Source organism: Choloepus didactylus, chromosome 20 (assembly GCF_015220235.1).
Source record: "Choloepus didactylus isolate mChoDid1 chromosome 20, mChoDid1.pri, whole genome shotgun sequence".
Lineage (NCBI taxonomy): Eukaryota > Metazoa > Chordata > Mammalia > Pilosa > Megalonychidae > Choloepus > Choloepus didactylus.
The window spans coordinates 33,600,534-33,622,965 of record NC_051326.1 but is presented as its reverse complement, the minus strand read 5'-3'; the positions used below and the strand labels follow the sequence as shown (position 1 = coordinate 33,622,965).

General features: G+C 33.3%; 1 protein-coding gene and 1 pseudogene across 1 annotated transcript in view; one reads left to right on the top strand and one right to left on the bottom strand.

Moving 5' to 3' along the window:
* FZD3 (frizzled class receptor 3) overlaps positions 1-22,432 on the bottom strand; it is a 140,626-nt gene that overhangs the window by 6,705 nt on the left and 111,489 nt on the right. The window contains exons 5-6 of the mRNA XM_037813024.1: positions 7,116-7,264; positions 3,171-3,404 (exon numbers count right to left, since the gene is read on the bottom strand). Of these exons, the coding sequence (XP_037668952.1) occupies positions 3,171-3,404; positions 7,116-7,264 (383 nt within the window). The remainder of the gene's footprint in view (positions 1-3,170; positions 3,405-7,115; positions 7,265-22,432) is intronic.
* LOC119516959 lies at positions 4,637-4,918 on the top strand (annotated as a pseudogene).

The window sequence follows — 22,432 nt, the reverse complement described above, 5'->3', positions numbered from 1 at the left end:
TCTTCCTAGAAAAAATATTAACTATATTGAGTTATGTCTAATGATATATGTAAAATATGTGGCTATCTGCAAAAACTTCTAAGATATGAACAACCTGCCCATAGATAATTAGGAATCAACTACAGAGAAAAATAATCCAATTATAGTGTTTAACCTCAATTGTGTATGTAGGAATTACCAAATTTAATTATCTGTACAGTTATTTAAACCACTGTGACTATCTACTCTAATATACAATATGAAAATGTATACTAATTTCATTAAATTTAGACAAAACAATTAGGATAGTCAATCTGCTGCTGTTAAGATAATATGGTGCATTCCAAAGTCAAACGAAAGAAACTTGAAGATGATTTACTCGTTTCGATTCTCTATACTATTTGCCACCATTAATGTAAATAATTGTAGTTTTACACTACTATCTTATTTTTCATTCCCTAGCTTTCCCTCATAATGTCATCTATTTATCAACCTATCACTCATTCCAAAACCTCTCCTTACCTACTCCCCCACTTCCTTTTCTACACAATCACTCATATAACTACCAATTATTTATTCTTTGAAGTTGACATACATGGGTAGTTACTTACCTAAGTCTATTTTACTTTACATAGCACACAGATCAATAACTATTCATTAAGGAGTCTGGATCAGAGTGAATACTGGGAAATGGGTGTGCCTGTGTGCGTATGTGTATGAGATCCCATAGCCAAGATATTACCAATGAGAAAATGGTGGCCAAAAGATAGCCTTACAATAAACTTAAAATCCAACTGCAGCAGAAAATAATCTCCATGAGACGGCTTTTGGTATTATTGAAAATCCTTGTGTAGACTTTTAAATTCAACATAGTCCCTTGTTTTCTCTCAAATCTGCCCTGAAGTTTTGGGTATAGAAGAGGGTCCTAGACCATAAGTATTCAGGCAACACATTACAGAATACGCTTAGTAGGTTGTCATTGTCGGCCTGGGCCTGAATTCCATGAAAATGCCCACATTATTTCTAAAGGCATTAATTATTCAATAAATTTGTATCTAATATTCACCTAGCACTGTGCTAGATAGTGCCAGAGTATGCAGGAATGTCTGTCACATAGTTCTCTTCCTCAAGAGGCTGCAAAGTAAGCTGAGGAAAGATAACTGTGGTGAAAATAGATCATAACCAAAAGAATGATAAAAAAGTTAATTAAGGGCCATGGAATTGGGAATTAAGCAGGACTTAAAGGATGGATATGATTTTTATTAAGCAGAGAAGGTAGGAAAGGCCATTACAGTAAATCATTTTTATCCTGTAGTTTCCATGATACTATACTTTTATATGTTCCCTCATATGTCTACAAGCACTTTCTCTGCACTGAGGTTGGCTGTTCCTCTTCCTAAATTATTATTACTGTATTTATCAATGTCTTGTTCATGGTCTGCTACTTTTTTTCTCATAATGTTCTAAGGGATCCTATCTTATAATTTTAATTATCAACTACTGATGATTATAAACTTTCTTATAGGAACTCCAGTTCTTTTCAGATTACAGTGGTTGAAATCCTCCATCTTTGACTGCCTTCAGAAATTCTCCACTCTTGTCTTCCAAATCACCTCAAAATGAACTTAACTTTTATCCTTCACACATTCTATTTATCTCCTTTACAATATCTTATGGACCAATCTAACCCTTGCTGATCTTTCCCTTTCCTGAAATATAACATCTATTATTTCTTGTACTTACTGTTTTAACTATATGATGGCTTACAGTATAATGAAATTGATTAATATGTTTATGTTTTATCTTTCCTATAAAGTTATATGCTCTTAGAATGCAGGAAGTAAATCTTACCTTTCTTCTCTATATCTCTTTATACACATAATGACACATGCATCAGAGTTGTACTATAAATAATTGTTCATTCATCACTGAAAAGGATGAGGCCAATAATGTCAAATGTCAAATAATGCTGAGAGTTCATGGAAAGTGGTGACTGACAAAACATATTCATATTCTCTTCTGCCTTACCAATGTCTTAAATTAGGACCCCTAAATTAGAAACTTCCCAACTGGTCTTACAATTTCTTCTCTGATGTTGTTGCCAAAGTGATCTTTCTAAAATAAAAATCTGATTTTATCACTCCAAAGCACAAGTCCTTTTATAGTTCCTCATTGCCTTAAAAGGAAAATCCAAATCCATTAGCATAGTTTTATCACCTACAATTACCCAAAAATACATCCTATGCCCCACATACCTAACCGCATACTCGTTCTCCTTTCCATTGAACATATTGTTTCCTTGTCTTTAATTCCCTCCTGTCTCCTCTGAATCTTATTCAAAGTAGAAGTGTCATCTTCTTTGTAAAGCTTTTTCTGATTTTCCATGATGAATAAGATGACTTTATTCTCTGGACTCAGCTCCCAAAGTACTTTGTATATAACTCTCTTACAATTATTTTTGTTTACTTTTCTGTCCTTCATCTCTGTATCCCTAGCACTTAGAAGAATGCTTCTCATATAGGAGTGCTGAGTGGAAGGAAAGAAGGCAGGAAAGACGAAGGATCTTTGGATGTGGTTAAAAAGAGGTTTGCTGACCCCTGGACTATACTGTTGCACTTACATTGTACTTTAATTGTTCACTTACAATAACAATAGAAGACAATACCAGGCACTAATTAGGTATGTTATCTCAATTTTCACAACATTCCTATGGGGAAGATAATTAATTATCTCTATCTACAGATGAGGAAACAGAGCCTTATCATTCCAGATTCCATGTTCCTATAATACTAATACAACCACACAATCTTTTGTAATGGACAAAAACTTGTCAACTTACTAAGAACAAGGATTATGACTAACAGAGTTGTATTCCCAGAGCCTAGCATAGTGCCTGACACAGAGGTATTCCATAACTGTTTGCTAAATTAGTCTTACTAAAATAATCATTTTCACTCTGCCTTCCCCCTGCTCAATATACTACTATGACTCCATATTGCTTATTGCATGAAGTCTAAACTCCAAACTCCTCTGACTTGCTTTCAAGTCTGTTCATAATCTGGGACAGTTTTACCTAGCAAAGTTCAAAAGGCTTAATAACATTCAACTTCTTTTTCAGTACTGGCTACTCTTTCTTAAATTGTTTGACCATATTCAGCATATGAAATAAACTAAGCTTTAATAAAACTCACCTGCCATCACGTGATCTGTGAAGGCTACCATGGTAGCTGCTTACTTTGCTGTGGACACTCCCTGCTTTGCTCCTCTGATCATCCACCATAGCCAGCTGAGTTGAAGAAGCATGTGTGGATGTTCCTTGGGTGGAAGTTCCTCTTGATTTTCTTATAATAGGAGTATTTGGATCCCTCAAAAGGGATTGAGCAAAATCAGGCTCCTGGAGTACCTGTCGGCTCTCATTTACTATCCTAAACAACAAAAAGCCAAGTTTAAAATACATTCTTAGCATGCCCTATAGACCAATAGACAATGTTTTTGTGCAATATAGAAACAAGAAAGGATAAATCAAAATAATTAATTAAAAAAAATATTGATTTGCTTCTCTGTTATCAATGGCCCTATTCACATATACATATATCCCGCCAAATATGTCAAAGTAGCAATCAGGTTTATGTTCTAAGGCATTACAGAGAAAAAGAGACATCTAAAAAGGAATACCTTTCTTCACTTTAACAATGTTCTTGCATTGCTTTGCAAGTTGAAAAAAAAAAAAAAAGTACCTGATCTGGTTGCTGATCTTATTTTCTAGATTTGGTTCAAACTGACTTCTTATTGTTTCAAAAACTGAATCCACCCTCAAATGGTAAAGGTTTGCTCCCTCATTATCTGGAGGTTTTACAGATAAGAAAACAGAGGCCCAGAGAAATCAAGTGACTTGACCCAGATAATTTCAAGACAGGATTCTAAAAATATTTCAATCAGTGTGAGAATCACTGGCATAAGCATAGTTTAAATGTAGCTTCACTAAGGGAAGAACTTTATTTGATTAACGCAATTTTAGAAGCCAGTCTCTTTATAGCATAGAATAACAGTGGTTAAGAGTAAAGTTCTAGAGTCAGATTGCTTAGGTTTGAATCCCAATTCTAGCATACAAAAGCAGTGTAACCGTGGTTCTATGGCCCAGTTTGTTTAGCTGTAAAATGATGACCTCCCTCAAAAGGTTATTAGAGAATTAAATGATTTAATAATACATAGTGCTTAGAACAGTACCTGGAACATCAAATGTGCTCAATATATTGGTAACCATTATTATGACTACTTTATAGCCATTTCTTAAAGGCTAAACCAGACAAATGCTAGATAGAGCTATAGGCTCACTCTTGATCTCCAGAATAAGGACCTGCCACTCTAGCCCAGGGAGCAGTCCTGGTTTGGAGGATCATAATGGTGTTTGGGATCCAGAATTGCAGAAAAACAGATAAAATGGTCCTTGAGACTGCTAACTACATTCAAAATGGGTTCTGCCCCAACCAGGATTGCCCAATAACTAGGATGGATCACTATAAGGGTAGCTTGGGTTTAGCTTTGCCTTGAATTTCTAATAAAACCCTACTAGAAGCCAACAGGTCATGGCGCTTGGGCAGGGGGCAGAGGCCAGTGGAAGCTCAAGACATGTCGTCGGTAGAAAGATTCTTCAATCATGTCAACTGATACAGATGTTTCTCTATCTTCATATGATGAAGATCAGGAATCTAAACTTATCTGAAAAGCTAGAGAGGCACCATTTGTCCCGATTGGGATGGCAGGTTTTGCAGCAATTGTTGCATGTGGATTATACAAACTGAAAAGCAGCAGAAATACTAAAATGTCCGTTCCCGTGATTCACACGCATGTGTCAGCCCAAGGCTTTGTTGTGGGAGCAATGACTCTTGGTATGGGCTATTCCTTGTATCGGGAATACTGGGCAAAACCAAAACTTTAGAAGAGGTGCTGTAGTGCTATCTTGCTGTTGATGGTATTTGCTTTAGCTAAACACCTCAAATTAAGGTTACACATATATGCTGAAAATAAATCATTTGAGTAGGTTCAGATAACAACATGGTATTTTGAACATTGGCTTCCTTTCCTTCAGGCTTGATTTGCCTGGTGACCAAATTACTGGTGACAAGTTCACTAACTAGGTCATTCAGGGAAGTCAAATTAGCACAAAAGAAACATGTCATCCAAATTCTCTTGATAACGGTAAAATGTCCACATTCGTAATCTCTCATGATGAAACTAGTTCTAAAAAGGACAGCAGGCCAATCCTGAAGTACTTCGAGTTGCTACAAAATATCACATTGTCTGGTTGTTATGTGCTATTTACCCCAATTAATTTTTTTCTGCCCACCTTCTAAACTTGTCTAGTGTTTTGGTTTCTAGGGCTGGTTTACTCTAAAAGAACTCAGAAAAGTGCATGGAATATAACATTATAATGCCTCCCACAACTGACTGTGTGTGTGTATATGTGTTTAAGCTAAACCCAAAAACCTGGTAACAGAGCTGCTTACAAGTAGTATTTGTTTTAGAATCATACTTTTAAATAAACATGATAACTTAATTATGGATTCCAGTTTAGTTCTGTAAGATTCATAAATGTTAAAATATATTACCTGTTGTATTTACGAGCAAGTTGGCTTGGCCAGGCATTATACAGAAACTGTCTATGGTCTAGGAGGTGCCCAAAGATGTTTAATTCAAGCTCTTTCCACATATTGTGTTTTACTGTGATTAAAAATATAATAATTTCAAAGAATACATAGATACATCATAGTAAATCTCACAAGGAAGGAAACTCTGTGAAAGCTAAGACTGCCTGTTTTGTTGGTTTCAGAATCTCTGGTATCCTAAAATAGTTCATGGCACACAGTAAGCATTCAATAAAGACTAACTTAATAATAAATACCCAGGAAATACACTTTTTTGTTGTTGTTGCATGATCCATTCCCCTTCTTTCCTTCTCTGACCTATAAAACTATATGTAAAGAATGCATCACCAGTAACAATCTTGTATACTGTAATAAGAAACGCATGTTTTAAAACTGTGATTCATTTATCTTTCTGTTGTTAGTCTAATCTTTGTAACAGAGAATGCTAATTACTTGTGATGTAGTAAATGCAGATTTTGTTTGGGAGGCCAAAACTAAAATAAGTTTAAATTATATCACATAAGTATACTGAATTAACCCATACAAGGCATAATATTTTATATATAATAAAGAGTTGTATGACTAACACCCCCCACCCCTCGCCAAGTCCATCTTTCATGGACTCTAGGTTTTAAAATCATAAGAATATGGACTCCACTAACTCATAATTTGTGATAATTCAGGTAAAGTAAATATAAGAGACTTGCAATGAGTAAAAAATTTGAAATCATTTCTTCCTTTGTGAATAATTGAGAGTCTTACTTTTTGTTTTGTTTTATAAAACAAAGCCTTCAAAAAATGAAAGATTCCTTAAATTTTATCTCAAATGATGCTTCTGCAAATCTAATATTTTACCATAAACACTTTTATTCAGTGTAGTCAATTATGAATTAAAATAGTTTCTTTAACATATTTCATTTCCAGCTACTAGTACCATTTTTCCATTTTGGCTTTACCAAGTACTACATCAGAATGGACTAACATCTCTTTAAATCATATTTGGTACAGTTGAAAGAAAAATGGGAAATCAGGAAAAGGAAGTTTAATCTAATTCCACAATAAATATCTGTGTGACTGTGGCCAAGGCAGTCAACCTCTCTGTGTCTCAGTTTTCTTATCTGTAAAACAGATAATACATACCCACCCCACAGGAATATCAAGAGGATCAAAGGTTTAAATAACATTAATTTGTCTTTAATTTGAAGAAAATTTTAATTGGAATTTTTTCATAAAGAATTGGCCTTCCTTCAAATATTCTGAATTAGTACAGAATAGACCCTAAACCTGATTCTAACTGGCTATCTTCAGAAAATAAGTTTTTAGTTTTTAATTAAGACATGCTACTGTGCCAGTCATAACTGGTAGCTGCTTTCAAGGTTATAATCTTATTTGAATACTTCCTCCAAATCCAAACTGTTTCAACAAAAGCAACACAAAAATTTTATGAAGATGTGAAGTTTGTGAACACAGTGATCATTTATTTCAACTTACTCTTTTTTCTTACGGCCATGAAAAAAACTGGCCCACTCGAAGCATGTCTTTTTGCTTCCAACCCAAAAAACTGAGGGGATACCAACTATCAGAGCCATCAAGTATTTCATCAGAAAGAGAATCAGGTCTGGACGACTCATTTGAGTAACCTACAAAAAGGGAAAGAAAAATATCTCAAGTATGTAAAAATAACTTGCTCTTTAAGGAAACCACTATAAACCCTATAAATAAATAATAGCAATATAACTGATTCTACAAATTTGATGTTTTCATTTATAATGTTGTATACTTATACAGGTAATTTTCTTGTTATATGGAAAAGATACACTCCTGAAAATTTGACAGTATTTTTATATTCTATATTTTGAGTCTTAACATTTTTCTTATTGGCTGACATCAAACATTTTCAAAAAAAAGGATTACTAACTTAGAAAACAAACCATGAGTAAGAATAGAGGTTCTACTATTCCATGACTCCTACCAATTCAATAAGACATCATGCCAAACCAAACTAAACCAAAACAAAAACAGTTAAGGTATTGGGAAAGAACAGATAAAAGTCTCTTCAGAAAATCTAAAAGAATCAACTGAAAAATTAATAGAAACAATGAAAAAGTTCAGTAAATAAACTGCCTAGATTAATAAACAAAAAATGAATGTTTTCCTATATACCATCAATAACCAGGGAGAAAACCTAAGGAAAACAATTTCATTTATAATATCAACCCAAACTATAAAGCATCCAGAATAAATCTAATAAAAAATAAAAAGAAAACTATAAAACTCTACTAAAGGATGCAGGGGAAGATCAGAGTAAATGGAAAAATATTCTGTTTCTCATGTCAAGACTTGATGTTTCAAACGTGTCAATTCAATTTTCCAAATTAATCCTATAAAGTTAATACAATCCCAAATGACAACATTTTTCAAGTTATTTGAAAAATTAGTTTATGATAAAAAGTGGTATTTCAAATAAATAGGAAGATGGATTGCTTAATAAATGCTGTTGGGATGGTTGGCTATCAACTTGGGAAAAAATATAATTTAGGCCCCTCTTCACAAAAGAAAGAAAAATAAAACCTAGATAGATAAAAATAAATCTTAAAAGTATTAAAAGAATGCAGAAGAACATTTTTATAATTGGGGAGGAAGGATGCAGAAGGCTTTTTTTTAAGAGTACTGTGAAACCAAGAAACGATAAAAGGAAAAGACTGATAACTTTGACTACTAAAATTTTAAAACTTCTGCAGAGCAAGACACCACAGGTCAAATTAATAGACTAACAAAAACTAGGAATATTAACTGCATTATCTATGGTAGAGAATTAATGAGTTCTTAAATATCAATAAAGCAAGCCTAAGGAATAGGAGATGAAGGAATTCATAAAGATAAAAGAAACATTTAAGTAATTATAATACAGAAAAAAACAAAAAATAGAACTAATTAATAAACCACAAAGTTTGTTTTTTAAAAATTAGGCCATTCTTTAGCCTAATCAAACAACAAAGGAAAGAAAACAGCAGATATCCCCCTTCCAAAGAATAATAAGGAAAAAGCTACAAATAGAGCAGAACTAAAATAACCTTAAGAGATTATCTTGCTTATCTCCAGGCAAATAAACTTGAAATTAATGGAAACAAATGATAGGAAAATATAATTTAACAAAACTGACTGTGGAAGACAGAAAATTTAAGGAAATAAATTACAGAAGAAATAAAGTTATCAAGGAGCAGCCTCCTCCTAAAAAGCACTAGATCCAGATGGTTTCATGGGATAGCTCTAATAAGCCATTTAACAACATATAATTCATAATGGTCCTAGAACACAGAAAAAGGAAACCTTTCAAATTCCTTATGTAAAATGAGTGTAAAATTAGGTTCGAAACTCAACAAAGTGCATTAAAAAAAACTATATATCTATCTCATTTATGAATTTTTATGCAAACAGAATCCAACATCACATTAAAAGAATATGCCATGACTAAATGTAGTAATGTAAGGATGATTCAATATTAGTAAATTTATTTATTAATTCAACATATTATTAGATCAAAGGAGAAAACATGATTGTCTCCATGGATGCTCATAAGGCATTTGACAAAATTAAATATTCATTTCTGATTCTTAAAAACCATAGTAAAATACAAGTAGATGATAGGTAATTCTTCAAAGTCACCAAATGTATCTATCTCAATTCAAAAGTTAGTATCATGCTTCATGGTAAAATACCACAATCCACTAGAAATATTCCAATAAAGTCAGATATACAATAAGAGTACTATCACCACTTTTAATTAACCTTGTTTCAACAGTTCCAGACTGCAATTAGACAAAAGAAAAAAATTAAAGGTATAAAAGCCAGAAAGGAGGAGGTGAAATTATCATTATTTGTAAATTATGTAATTTCATACCTGGAGAAACTAAGAGAATAAAGTGAATAATAAGCAAAGGTGCTAGGTACAAAATAGAAATAAAGAAGTAACATTCATATTTTATATATATATATAGCTATATACACATATATATAAAAAACATACATATATAGGAGATTTATGAGGTCTTCAATGACCAAAGCCCCCCCCCCACAATATATATCTATATATAGATATATAGATATATAGATATATAGATATATATCTTCATCTACCACAGTAAGAGATAAAAAACCTAGGGATAAATTTAATAAGAAAAATAAGTGATCTATATGAAGAAAGACTTCAAACACATTGCCCTTAAAACAAGGTTTTGGTAGACAATATCACCACCATAAAAATACAAAGTAGCCCAGATTTAGTCATTAAACTCAACATGATTCCAATAAAAGTACCAACAGAGTTATCGGAGAATTAGACAAGCTGATTTTAAACTTCATATGGAAAAAAAGCAAGAATAACCAGGAAAACCCTTAAATTGAAGAAAATCATCAAGCTATAATAACTAAAACTGCATAATACCAGGGCATAGACAGATGGGTTGAGAATTTAATATATGTGCTATCTCAAAACATTGGGAAAATGGATTATTCAATAAATGGTTTCTAGATAGGTATCTAGAAAAAAAAAAAGAGTTGATCAAAAACTCCAAAGCAAAAAAAAAAAAAAAAAGAAAAGGAAAAAAGGAATTTAAAAAAAATACAAAACCATAATGTTTCAGTTGAGAGCCTTTATACTTTCAGGGTATAAAATGACTTTCTAACTATGACACAAAATCTAGAAGCTATAAAAGACTGATAAATCTGACTACATAAAACCCCAATATTTCTCCATGGCCACAACTTCCACAACAACATTCAAAAAACCATTAACAAAAGGCTGGAAGAAAACTGTTGCAAATCATATGGCAGATAAAGGGGCTAATTTCATTAATAAATAAAGAATACCTACCAATAAAGAGAAATCGGCAACCTAAAGAAAAATGGGCAAAAAATATGGGTAGTTTACAGAAAAAAGAAATACAAATGGCTCTTAAACATAAGATCTCAACTTCACTTGTAGTTCTTAAAAAGTTAAAATTATAAGATTGTTCTATTTTTTTAACCTATCAGCTATGTAAGATCCAACAGTCTTACTGTATTATACTGTATTAGTAAATGTGTGGAGAAACAGATACTCTCATAAACTGCAGGTGGGAATTTCAATTCATACAATTTCTAGAAAAGAATGTGACAATATCTATCAAAATTATACTCTTTGACCTAACAATTCTACTTTTAGAAATTTATGCTACAGATATATTCATATATTTGGAATGGCATATGTACAAGTATTGTTTGCAATAGTAAAATAGTAGAAACAATATGGTCAGTGGCATTCTAAGAAGTCATGAAAAATATCAAGGAAGCTTTCTCTCTTTAGGTATTGAACTCCAAGATACATTGTTAAACAACAAAAGCAAGATGGTAAAGTGTATACAGTAGCTATCACTTGAGTAAAAAAGAGGGAGAAAAGTGGTATAAGTGCATCTCTGAAGGGATATACACATTCCTTGTTAGTTACCCTTGGAGGGGCATTGGGAAGCTGGGAAACACAGGTAGGCACAGAAGGGATACTTTTTTGCATATACTTTTGTATCTTTTGGGTCTTGAAGCGTGAATATATTACCTATTTAAAAATTTCAAGAATAAAAAAATTAAGTTAATTTTCCTCAAGTATGAGCATCACAAATATAAACATTAGTGCTGAGTGGGTTACAGGAAAACATTCTCTTTGTTGGGGGAAATATAAATTGGTACCCTGATTCTAATATAAAACTCTTGTAATTTTACTAAAAATTTAAATGTGCTCACCCCATAATCCAGCAATTCTACTTCAAGAAATTTATTCCAAAGAAATAATAGGTCAATAATAGGGAACTGTTTAAATAAATTATGGTACATCAAAATAAATAAGCAGCCTTTCAAAAATGATAACGTAAAGTGAAAAACGGCAGACAGACAGTAGTGTGCTGGTAAATGTTTAACTGGCTCTTTGAGTGGTGGTAAGCCTTTGTAGCATTTGCTAATTTCTGTGGTATAAATACACTGACCATGGCCATTTTCAGGCTATTAGTGTGACATCACTGAATGTGGAGTTGTGAAAAGATGTGCATTTACCATCAGGATCAACTACCATCATGAGCCTGTATGAGCAAGCTCCAGCACACCATTAGGTATAGATTAATATGTCAAATATGATCCCATTTAGGTTTTAAAGTTGTACATAGTACCTTAACATAACATTATTTATACATGTATTAGAATGTTTCGATATTAATTTTTGGTGTGGTTTGTTACTGATTTGCATTGTTCTGGTCATTCATCTACTGCTGTGTAGGAAACCACACCAAAACTTCATGGCTTAAAATGACAATTTACTATTCTCATAGTTCTGTGAGTTGACTAGGTTCAGTTGAGTGATTCCCACTTGAGGTCTCACATGTAGCTGCAGTCAGCTTATGGCTGGGGCTGGAATCATCTTAAAGTTGGACTGAGCTGGACATATAAGATGGCTTCTTCATCTGGCATCTCAGCTGGAATGGCTGGAAAATGTGGAAACTGGCTGAGGAGTGCTCTCTCTCTCTCTCTCCTCTCTCCCTCTCTCTGTATAGATATAGATATATTTATATCTATCTATATATATTCATCTTCTTACATGATTTCCTTGCATTCTGAGATGGCATACTGCTTCATAAAGGAAGATTTTCATATAATATTAACTACTAAACCAATACGTAAAGTACTTAGAACTATGCTTTATACCTAATACGTGCTCAAAAATGTGTTCCATGGAACATATTGTCCTAGAAGAAATTAAAATGTATTCCGTAAGAGATTCTGTGGTGAAATAAAATTTGGATATTATAAACTTTTACCCCTCCTTGGAGATTCACATGCATATTGAAGGAACCTATTTATATTTTCTTACCTCAGTGTTTTCTAAGGTGATATACACTTAAGTTTTCTCATCTGAAAATTAAGGGGTTTGAATAGGTGAATTCTAACATTTGTCCTTAATGTTTATTAATCTGGAAAAACTTTCTAGGGGAATTAGAGACTGATTTTTATTACGTCGGATTTTGCTCCAAACATTATTTTCCTTTTCTGTGATTTACAACTCTTATCATACTAGCATGCACATGTCAATAATGATTGCATACATATTTTGGATCACAAAAAAAGACAAAGTCCCTGCAAAGTGAGAGGAGACAAGGGGAAGAATGTGACAATTCAGTAGTTTATAGTCAATGACTCTTCCACAGATATATTAGAGATACAGTCTAATCCTTTGTTTTATAGATGTGGAATCAAAATCTAGGATGATAAATTGATTTGTTCAAGTCATGCAGCTAATTAATTCAGTTACTTAAATGCTGAGTGCCTACTATGGTGTGGTACAAGAGACAGAGCAGTAAATGAGGCAGAAATTTCCCTGTCCTTGAGCTCACATTCTAGAGAGGGATAGTGGGGGCGGTGTGTGTGTGTGGGGGGGGGGGCATTGTTGCCAATAAACAAGAAAATTAATAAATGTTATAATAATCAGGTACTAATAAACTCTAGGGACCAAAGGTAGAGAATAGTTTGCTGGTGTGGTGGATAGAGCATGTGATGTCCTCTCCAAGGACATGACATTTAAACAAGGATTTGGAGTATATTCTGGGGTAAGAGTATTTTAGGCAGAAGGAACAGCAATAACAATAATCCTAAGAGAACAATTTTGTTGCCTTTGAAGAACAATAACAAGGCCAGTGAATCTAGAGCTGAGCATTCAAGGAGAGTGGTAAGAGATGAAGTTATAGTAAGCAATGTGCCAAATCATATATGGCCCTGCAGACCACAGTGAAGAATATGTATTTTATTCTAAGAATAATAAGAAGATATTGAAGAGTTTTGTTCAAATTACCAACATGATCTGATTTATGTTTTAATAGGATCACCTGGCTACTATGTTGGAAATAAATTGTAAAGGAACAGTAGCATAAATAAGAAGATAAATTGGAAATTCATATTGAAAGTACTGGATGGCTTGGACTAAGGTGGAGGTGGAAGTGGTGAGAAGATGATAGACTAAATGTGAGGTATGTGAGAGAGAGGTCACAAAAGATGACTCTAAATCTGAGTCTAAGCAACTGATGAATGATATTTACTGAATGCAAAATAACTGGTGATGGGATGCAGGAAGCAGGTTTAAGGAGAAAATTTAAGAATTTTATTTTAGACACGGTAAGTTTGAAATCCTTTGCAGATTTCCAAATGGAAATACATGTAAATAGATGTATATGCCTGGGACTCAGAAACGAAGTTGGGCTACATAATCTAAACCCTGGGCCCGAATGAAATTACAAGCGAGCCCTAGGTGATAAATCGTATCTCCCAACTTCTATTATTTAGTGTTTTAAACTACAGTGAGTTGTCTTTCATAAATTAGAAGTACTATTCACATAACAGAACTGTTTTGATTAAAGGGAAGGGGTACTAAAAACAAAATCAGCAATAACAGCAGAGACAATAAAAACCTTCAATTAGGCAAGGCAGTGCAAAGGTGATTTGGAAGAAAGCAGGAATGGAACATGGAACATTCTGCATTATAAGGTGTGGTTAAAGCCAAAATCCAGGCAAGACAAGTCAGTATCTGCCTTTGGTAATGCTGCAGTAAGAAAGCAACTCAAGCAATGCCTGTTTTGTGAACATGCCATATAGGTGAAGAGTACTGGCAAGACATCCAAGATACTGGGGAAGAATGATCAAGCTTTGGCTATAAAGAAACGTATTTCCCCTTATAAATGAGGAGAAAAAGACAGATGAAAGATAATGCATTATCATCTGGTCACAAATCACACAGAGAACACAAAAATATTGATGCAGTTAACATATAAAACAGGATATATATTAGCTAGAAAGGCAAAGTCCACATAAGGAAAAAATATATACACAAAGGAAGAGGAATACAATGTTAACTTTTATTTAAAAACAGCCTATAATGAATGGAATGTAGTTATTTTTCTGAGGGAAAAAAATCACTGTATCAGTTCTTGCATAGTTAAAATGAACAAATGAGAAACTTCAAAGTAGTCTCTTTTTTTAAGTGTCCTTTGAAAATCCTATATTCTTATTAATATTAAATATTTCACCTTAATGATTGAAAAAATTCACCTGATTTCTTTGCCCTACCTACTGGGAACTGAAGGAGAATTTCCTGAGTAGGAAGATATTAGTATCCACTGCAAGCTGTATTTCTTGATTACTGTCTTTTTTTCTATAACAGCCAGATTAGCTATGAACAGCGACATTCACTATCTTCTGAACAGTCCCCACTAAACACCAAACTAATTTTAATCAACAGGATTTTAACATGACTTTATTCAACCTTATGATGGAAAACATTTTCCCACAAACTATTTTTCCTATTTAGATCCATGACTCACCCAAAACAGCTGGTGCTTAAATTCTTTTTAATAAAATTGAAAAATTACTCCCAATAAGGGAAAAATTTTTGTAAAAAAAACAAAAAAAAAAAAAAAAAAAAAAAAAAAAAGACCACTGGGGCATATTTATGGTTATTGCAGGTCTTGAATCAGGTTAGCAGATTCCTTGGCTTCTTTTCCTATCAAGTGGCATCTACACTTCACTAATAGAAACATATATTGCATTAGGTTTGCTTTAATTATTATTATTATTATTTAATTATTATTATTAGTTTTTGGTAACAGATTCATAACAAAATGTTAGCTTCCATTGAGCCTGCGATCATCTAAAGCCCACATAAAAATGAACTACTGAGAAGATTTGTGCAGTCTGTCACATATCTGATAAGCGGCACAAGTACTAAAATTGAGGTCTTCTGACTCCAAATTTTGTGCACATTTTATTCCACTACACTGCTTTGTCTGCCTCTACTTTTACTCTGATTTGAAAAATTACCTACTTGCCCTATCATATAAAACACCTATTATAATGCTACAGTAATTAAGGCAATATGGCACAGATATAGAAAAGCAGCACATGGAATTCATAGGGAAATTGACCCTTCATGTGTGGAATCTTGATATATAACAGGCAGCATTACATATTAGTGGAGAAAAGATGGCCTAGTTAATAAATGGCGCTAAATGAAAATCTATATATTTTTAAAAAGTTATCTGCCCCTCACAGTAAATATAAAAATAAATTCTGTACAATAAAAAATCCAAATCTGAAAAGCAGAACTTAAAACTGCTAGAAGAAAACAAAGAATATTTTTACAACCTTGGGCAGAGATTTCTCATATAAAATACTATTTAAAAAAATAAAGAAAAAGATGGGTCAATTTTATCTACACTAAAACTTAAAACAGCTGTTCATCAAAAGATACCAACTGGTAAAAAGGTGAAGAGCCAAATTAGATGAAATCTGTAATGCATTAAACTAACCAAGAATTATAACCCAGAATATATGCTTATGTATTTGTGTGTATATGTGAATTAACAGAGAACAGGAAATGTGAATAGGTAATACACATAATAAAAGATTTTCAATCTCACTAGTGATTAGGGAAATAAAACAGCAATGAAATATTTTTCACATCAACAAAGGGTAAAAATTAAAAGTCTGAAGATAACAAGTGATGGTGAGGATGTAGAACAATGAGAACTGTTCTCATATAAAAATAAATAAATGGGTATATATTATAAATGGGTATAGCCGCACCCAATATGACCCAATAATTCCAATTCTAATTACATATTCTAGAAAAGCTCATGAATACACAAGAATATTCACAGCAGCATTATTTACAAAAGGTAAAAAACAAGGAACAGCCTAAATGCCCATTAAGAGTAGAATAAAGAAATGTTTAATTTCTATTTAGGTTGATTGTAAAGTTTTAGCAATAGATGGTGGTGACGGTAGCACAAAATTGTGAGTGTAATTAACAGCACTGAATTATATGTCAATGAGGTTAAAAGATGAAGCTTTAGGTCATATATATGTTACCAGAATAAATGTTAAAAGATGAAAGATAGGACTGTAAAACACAGTGAACCCTAGTATAAACGATGGACTATAGTTAATAGTACAATGATTAGAATGTTCTTTCATGAATTATAACAAACATACCATACAAATGCAAGGTGTTACACAGGAGAAAAATACACCCTAATATAAACTACGGACTATAGTTAATAGTACGGTTTTAATATTTTTTCATCAATGTAACAGAGGTACTACACTAATGCAAAGTGTTAACAACAGGGAGGTATATGGGAATGCTGTATTTTTTACATGACTTTTCTGTAAACCTACTTCCCTAATTTAAAAAAAAAGTTTTAATAAAGGAGTCAGGAGCAAACTGGTTAAAGACGAGACAATTACAACATCAAAAAGAATAAAGAGTATCATTTATTAAAACACATAAAAAATCCATAAAGTCATACTGTGCCCCCCCCCCCCCAATAAACCTAAATTGGTCACATTTAGAGGTTGCTGGTGCGTCAATTCATTATTCTAGAAACTGACAAAGGGAAAAGCATCAAGCACATCTCCTGGCTTTCCAGAATAGATGGTATTTCATAGTAACTAGATAGTAGATAAGTGAATGCTTACATTTGTAGAATCACAGTTGATAAATTCTGGAGGAATGAGAGCATTAGAAATCACCACTTTGCACCCCTAATGAAAATAATGAATGTAGACTAGGGTTTCTTAATCTCGACATTATTGACATTTTGGTCTGGATAATTCTTTTCTCTGGAGCTATCTTGTGCATTGTGGTATGTTTAGCAGCATCCCTGGCTTCTACCTACAAAATGGCAGTATCACCTCCCAAGTTTTGACAACTCAAAATATCTCCAGACATTGTCAAATGTCTCCTGATAATGGTGGGGTGGTAAAATTGGCCCTGGTTGAGAACAGCTGGTCCAGTGATTTTCAGTGGCTGCTAAACTCTTACAGGAAGGGTGATGATAAACTTTATGACTGATAGATCAGGCTGACAACACCTGGATTCAGAGATGAATCCCAATGTTCCCAAGAGGGAGAGAACCAAATATTGTGTGCCTCCTGATGTAATACAATAGAAGTACACAGCATCACTCATGAAGGGTCACCTGCCTCCCCCCTACCCCCAGTTAAACCGACTAATCAAGCCTCTGGCCAGGGATGAAACCAGTTTTTGTGGAGCCTGAAACTATACAAATTTGGGGGTCCTCTTTAAGAAAAAAATATATAGAAAACTACAAATACAGAATTAGGGAGAGGGGTCTGGGGAAGTGAGGGGTTGAAGATCAAGCTTTTTTACTTTCACTGTAGATCTTGTCTGGTTCTGGACTTTCCCGTTTGCAGGAAATACAGGACAGAGAAACGCAGTAAATGACACCTGTATCCAGAACGTGAAAAATTCTATTTGTCCAATGACCCAGTTGCTTCAATAAATAATGGCGTGAACAACCACTACAATTAAAGGGAAGAACTGTTATTTATTAAAAGAGAATTAAGAGACATATCAATGAAATGTATTAAATAGACTTTGTTTGGACCTGATTTAAACAATCAATTATAAAAAGTTTTTGAGACAATCTAATGTAAAAAGTTTTTTGAGATGATGGGAAAATTGAATGCTGTATACTAAGTATTAGATAATATTAAAGAATTATTTTTTTTAATTTTATAAAATAAGATTTTTATTCTGTTATTCAAGGAATACACACCACCCAAGTGAAAGACTAGATAGGCAAAGAGATGAGAGAATGGCTTGATGAGTAAATTGACAAGAAAGAAAGCAAAACTTGCCTGATTAGGAAGGAACTGGCTGGTACAGAGCATAAGTACCCAGAGAAACAACCAATGAATATTATCCTATAGATTTTTCATGAAATCTGTATACATTACAGATTACTGTGTACGTATTATTTAGTTGACCTTACAGAAAACTCAAAAATGAGGTATGAAAAGGCTTAAAGCCAAAATTGACTCAAGAAGATGAAATGAAAACAGAAATAATACAGTTACCTCAATTCCATCCTATAATTCCTTTACTTTGCTGGCATAATGAAATAAAAAATATCATTTCTTCCCAAGTTATATTTGATTAAGCAAAGGACAGCAACATGAATTTTCATCCCAATTATTATACTTGAATATACTGTATAATAATGTATGCAATAGTTAGTAGAAAACAAATAAAGCGCCACAGAATTTATGCTTAATCTTGATATCCACAAAGAATAATAATCTTCATTCACAGTATAATGATGCTCACTTATATGAAAAGCATAATCTTTCCTTTTTGGATTAAAAAAAGGATTTTCTGTGAATAATCAGAAAAAAAGATCAGTTTAAGTACAGAATAATGAAAAAGGAAACATTTATCAGACTTTGCTAAACATTGCCATAGCAGGTCAACTTCCTTCCTCAGCCCTGAAAAATCTATTCACAGGATAGACCATGTTCAGAAGTGAGTTCTTTAAAACTCCTCAAAATCATCATGATTTACAAACTAAGTAATAAATCTGATCACACATTTTTATAATACTTAAAATTATTTTCATTTTATAAGAAAATAGGCACATCCAAACCTCCTAATGTCATGAATAGCATATTCTGAAACACCAGAGCCATTGTCCAGACAGCACAGAAGGTTCTATCAATCATATTCACCTAAAAAAAACATTTTGCCTCTTCAATTAGTTTTAGGCCAAGACTAGGAAAGTCTTCTGACCTTTTCATTAAGGATATGACATGCATGAAACCTGATTTCATGGTTCTAATATATGTTAATAGGAATAAAGTAAAAGTTATGACATTCAGCAACAAAATATATGTTCTGTCTTTTCTGGGCTTAATGTCATAAAATGGATAAGGAAAGAAGGGAATTAAATTTAGTAACTTCCTGCTGTATAATAGGTACTCTAAGTATATTGTAACTTTTAATTGTCAAAACAATCTCATGGAGAAAGGACCTCAGGAAATACACACAAGAAACTAATAAATGTGGCTACTCAAGGGAATAGAGATGGGGTTGAAACTGGAAATATGAGAAACAAGAGTAGGAATAAGAATTTTTTTAACTGCAAATTTTATTGAGATATATTCACACCCCATATAATCCATCCAAAATATACAATCAATGCCTCACATTATCATCACCTAGTTGTGCAATCATCATCACAATCAATTTTAGAACATTTTCATTACTCCAAAAAGAAAAACAACAAAAAGACATTAAAAAGGAAACACCCAAACCTCCTCATACCCCTTATTTCCCCTATTATGGACCCCTAGTATTTGTGTGGTACATCTGTTACTGTTGATGAGAATATTAAGATATTACTTTATCTGTAGTTTGCAATAGGCACCTTTTCCCCCATATACCACCCTATTATTAACTCAAGGAATAAGACTTTTAACTACATATATTTTATATTTTTAATATTCTTGAATCACATTACCACCTATTCAAAAAATTAAATTAAAAAGCATAACCAGAAAGAAAAATAAGAGGCCAGAGAACAAAAGACATATGAGAATGAGAATGAGAGAGCAAGAAGAGGGGAAAAGGGCATTTTGGGTCACCATTAACTGATTTCTCATATAAACTCACGGATTTCAGCATTAACCAACTTGATATACATTTCTCCCTATTATTTTGTACTGGATTTTGGGGGTATTTTCAACCCCCAAATTAGACAGTTATTAATATTTTATAAAACAATATTTGTTTAGCTTTATTTAGATGTTTACAACATTATTTCCTCATCTATCTTTCTTGCATCTCCTACTATCCTTCTGAGATCATCTTCCTTCTTCTTGAAATATATCCTTTAGAAGTTTCTTTAGTACAAGTGTCTTGGTGGTAATCTGTTTATATAGAAATGGCTTTATTTCACCTTTGCTCTTAAGAACATGGGTAGGTTCTCAAGGAGATGTGAAATGAAGTTTGGGGTGCAAGATATTTATTAGGGAACAACATCTGTGAAGGAAAGGGAAAGGAAGCAGGATTGGGCAGAGGAAGTGGTTGAACTGCCACACAAATTCTAAAAGCCTCAGCTTTCAAAGTGCCCCTATTGGGCCAAAATGGCTAGACCTGTAGACCCAGCCTAATCACTGGATAAGGCAGCTTTCTGTAGCTGAAAGTTGTCTGCTGACCATACTCCCTGCATCTGAGCAGCAAGTCCTTCTTTGAAGGGGGATCTGGCAGTATATCTCCGTATCATACTACTACTGCTGTCTGCCAGGAGGCACAACTATTCTGCAATAGCTTTGTAAAGTACAAAATTTTGGTTGAAAAGGTATTTTCTCTCAGCATTTAAAAGATATTATTATACCATCTTCTGACTTTCATTGTTGTTGAGGATTCTGCTATCATTATAACTGCTGATCTTTTAGATGATCTGTCCTTTTTATGAGACTGCTTACAAGATTTTTCTTTGTCTTTGGTGTTCTACAATTTCACAGAAGTATGGATTTCTTTTTATTTATTCTGCTAAGGGTGCCTAGTACTTGATCTGAGGTTTATAATATTTGCAGCCATTATCTCCTTTATATATTGTCTCTCCTACAATCTCTCAATTCCCTCCTTCTGGGACTGATTATACCCCTATTAGACTGTCTCATTCTGACCTCCATTTTTCTTAACATCACTTTCATATTTTCCATCTTCTTGACCTGCTGCATTTTGGGTAGCTTTTTTTTCATGTATATGTACTACTTCACTAAATTTCTCCTAAACTCTTTCTAAAATGCTATTTTGTATTTCAACAATTCATCAATTCAAATTTTGAATGTCATTTCCAAATTTTGGTGTTTCTAGACTTTTGTTTTTAAAAATTCTATTTATTCCTAATAATTTCTTGTGTCTTGGTAATCCTTGTGGCTGTTATCTGTTATTTCCATAAACATTACATACTTATCTATTCTGTTACTTAATTTCAATATCCACAGTTCTTAGGAACCTAAGTCTGATGTTGTTATATCCGATGACTCAGTAATAGTGGCTTGTTTTCTCATGTGTTTAGGAAACTTATTGTGTGGGCTATTTGGTTGATCGATCAGTGGGACTCCTGCAGGAAGAATATGCTTCTGTTTCTGCTGTCTTCCAGGAGGCAACTATTTTGCAAACACTGTAGCCTCTGACCTTGGTTATCTATACTCAGCAAGGGAGTCCCTGGCCTCTCTTCCCAACTTCCTAGCTGACTTAAGGCTCAATTTCCCCCAGTATCAATCACACTTAGGTGACTCTTCTCCCATCTGCCTGACAACCCTGCTTGACCCAGCCCCAGTTCCTTATTGCCCTGGCTCCAACTTATAATTATTTTTGAAGTGGAGGAGTCCTTGGAGAGAGCTCTCCTAAATCACGTAAGACCTACAGTGCCTCAAGTAGTGTGTCCTCTCCAGACGTTACTTGTTTAGATACTGTTGGTGCTGCCATATAGACATATTGTCAGAGGCACTTGAATGTATTTTATCTTTTTCATTTTTCTAGCTTTCTACTTTGAAGAGACAAATTTCCTCACTCTCTCTCCTTTTAGCAAATTTATAAAATATTAATAAAGTCAATGAATTTCACAGTCTATCTGATCACTAAAAGAATATTTCTGATGTACCAAAGGAAATCAAGTGGAAAATGTATTTGACATGATCAGGCAGGTGGTTAGTAAAATTTTTAAGAAGTCAGATAAAACAGAGAATCACAAAAAATAATACATTTATTTTAACTTAAAATAATTAATCATCTGATGAAAGATCAAGGCCTTTTCTTTAATGGCTGGTCTGCTAATTGGTATTCCAATGCTTTTGTTCTGGCATGTTACAAGTTTATTCACCATCCATGATTTCCAGGTTTTGTTTCTTTAAAGTAGAGAACTCAAATA